Genomic DNA, 2,205 nt, shown 5'->3' with positions numbered 1-2,205 from the left:
ATTAATGAGTCTCTAAATATGATACTGGACTATACTCTCAATTCTTGATTCCATTATAACAACATGAAAGGGCAACTCCACTTAAGGATTCTATAAAAAATTCCACACAAAGGCCCTCTGCAAACGTGTGCATGTTGTTGGTTGTCCGTATGTTTTACTACTAAATCCAAAAAACTCTTTTTTAGAAAAGTTCTCTCCGTTATCCAAAAAATTAAACAAGGAAACACCAAACAAACATCAAAGAGTGTACCAATCAAAAAAAAAAAAAATCAAAGAGAGTGTAGAGAAAATAAACATGAAGACATCCAGGAAAAGCTGCCACAATAATTCACTCACAATATATTTTGATTTTAACATCAGCAGCTCTGTCATATTGTTCCTACTAAAATAGAAAAAGGTAAACAACATTTTCCAAGTCTTGGGAATGAATTAAAAGAACAAGGCAACATCACTACTTAAAAACACAGTAAATCAGACTTGTTGGATTTATCTTTCCTACTTTTACCTGCCTTGATTCAAATGAACCAAATACAGTGCTTTAGTAACGGAGAGAGAAATCATAACGAAATATACTTCAGTTAAATGCAATTTGACAAGTCCTGGATTCCCTTGGTAACATCAATAACTCCTTAAGAACACGAAACTGCTCCTCTGAATCTATATCAGCAGAAGAGACTGTCATCGTCTTTAAGAATCTTGCCGTCTTAAGGATAAGTCCAACAAATTCCAGCTCATACGTTAACCCTTCAAAACCTTTAAAATGAAATGTCTTGAGGTGCGATGATATACATATAGGAACGACCTCATTGAACATCCTTTTTATGATGGAAATATCTTCCTCATCGCAAACGTCAGATTCAGCGTATTCCTAACAACAGAAGATAAAGTAGTTATTTAGATTAATTCAGGATTATTTGAGAAAAAAAGACATTTCATCATTTGAGCATAGCATAGCACACCTTCTCAAAGACAAGTACCGCAAGATTAGGAGCCCGATGAAGCAAGTGTGGGAGCACATGCCACAAACAACCATCAGCTTTAAAGTATAAGAAAGCCAAATTATGAAACATGGGAAGGCACTGCACAACAACATAATAATCACAACAATATAAAAGTGTTTAGCCATTTAATAATAGAACATGAAAAAATATAAAGGTGCTTTTTTTATTATTTTATTTACCTCAGTGAAATATGGGTCCAAATGAAGGGATTTGTTTCTTAACGGACGGTCTTCAATAATATAAGCTCTGAAATGAAGGTACTTGAGGGCTGGGGCATTTATCTCAAGTCTGCAGACCCTTTGAAGATAGGGGTATAAGCTTAAATGTAGTGTTTCGAGTGTAGGTACAATGATTTTAAAATTGTTACCATAGTTCGGGATACAGGTTTCTAAATACAAATTTTGGAGGACCGGGCAGCAACTGAGGAGTTCAGAGAAAGTGTCGCCGTTTGTATACCTGACACTGTGAAGAAGCAGAGTCTTGAGACTAGGGAAGCCGAAAGAAGAAGGGGGAGGATTAACAACGATACCTTCCTTTAATTTCAAAACTACTAATGATTTAGCATAATTAAACAAAGTAGACGGGAGTTTGAAAGGTTGGGTAAAACCGCTGAGGAGATCGAGCACTTCCAACTCAGGCGTAAGCGCGGCGCGGACCCATGTTTCGGCATGGATTGGGTCAAAATCATTAGAATCCCAGCAGAGGCGAAAGTGTTTGATGGGATTCGCATTATTGAGATTTCGAATAGCCCACGCTCTGGTCACGATATGCGTAAACGTAAAACGGTACCCATTATTCCCGTAATCTTGATGATAATGTTGATTAAGACTTTGCTCCTCATCTGAAGAAGATATCCGTTCAAATTCGTGGCTGTCAAAGTCGAGCTTTAGCACAAGAGTCCAGAGTGTCTTCCACCTGCGCGACAAAATGCTTGTGACAACAGCCTCTTTGGTTGTTAGAAACCAAAGGATATGGCAGAGGAGAGAGTCTGATAGATTGCTGATCCTGTCCATCACTGTTGGTTTCTGGCGTTTTGAGGTTGATTTAGCCATTCAGACTTTTGTTGCTAAGCACAAGCTTTGGACGTAGCTGGGAAATTGTGGGGTTTGGTAATGTTAAGTTGATATCTCTTAGAATGCCTGTTGAGTTTAAGAGATAAACTTGCAATAATAAACGCAATTATGGAAATACATCTTTACATATT

General features: G+C 37.5%; 1 protein-coding gene across 1 annotated transcript; it reads right to left on the bottom strand.

Annotated features, from left to right (window-relative positions):
• Positions 1-320: 320 nt before the first annotated feature.
• LOC112010008 (putative FBD-associated F-box protein At3g50710) lies at positions 321-2,205 on the bottom strand. The gene is made up of 3 exons (XM_065770159.1): positions 1,181-2,205; positions 960-1,079; positions 321-868 (listed from the first exon to the last, which is right to left on the bottom strand). The coding sequence occupies exons 1-3, from the start codon at positions 2,051-2,053 to the stop codon at positions 575-577; spliced, it is 1,287 nt and encodes a 428-aa protein (XP_065626231.1). The 5' UTR covers positions 2,054-2,205; the 3' UTR covers positions 321-574.

This window comes from Quercus suber, unplaced genomic scaffold, assembly GCF_002906115.3.
Source record: "Quercus suber isolate HL8 unplaced genomic scaffold, Cork oak 2.0 scaffold_3B, whole genome shotgun sequence".
NCBI classification, from domain to species: Eukaryota; Viridiplantae; Streptophyta; class Magnoliopsida; order Fagales; family Fagaceae; genus Quercus; species Quercus suber.
This window is presented reverse-complemented; position numbering and strand designations above follow the sequence as displayed.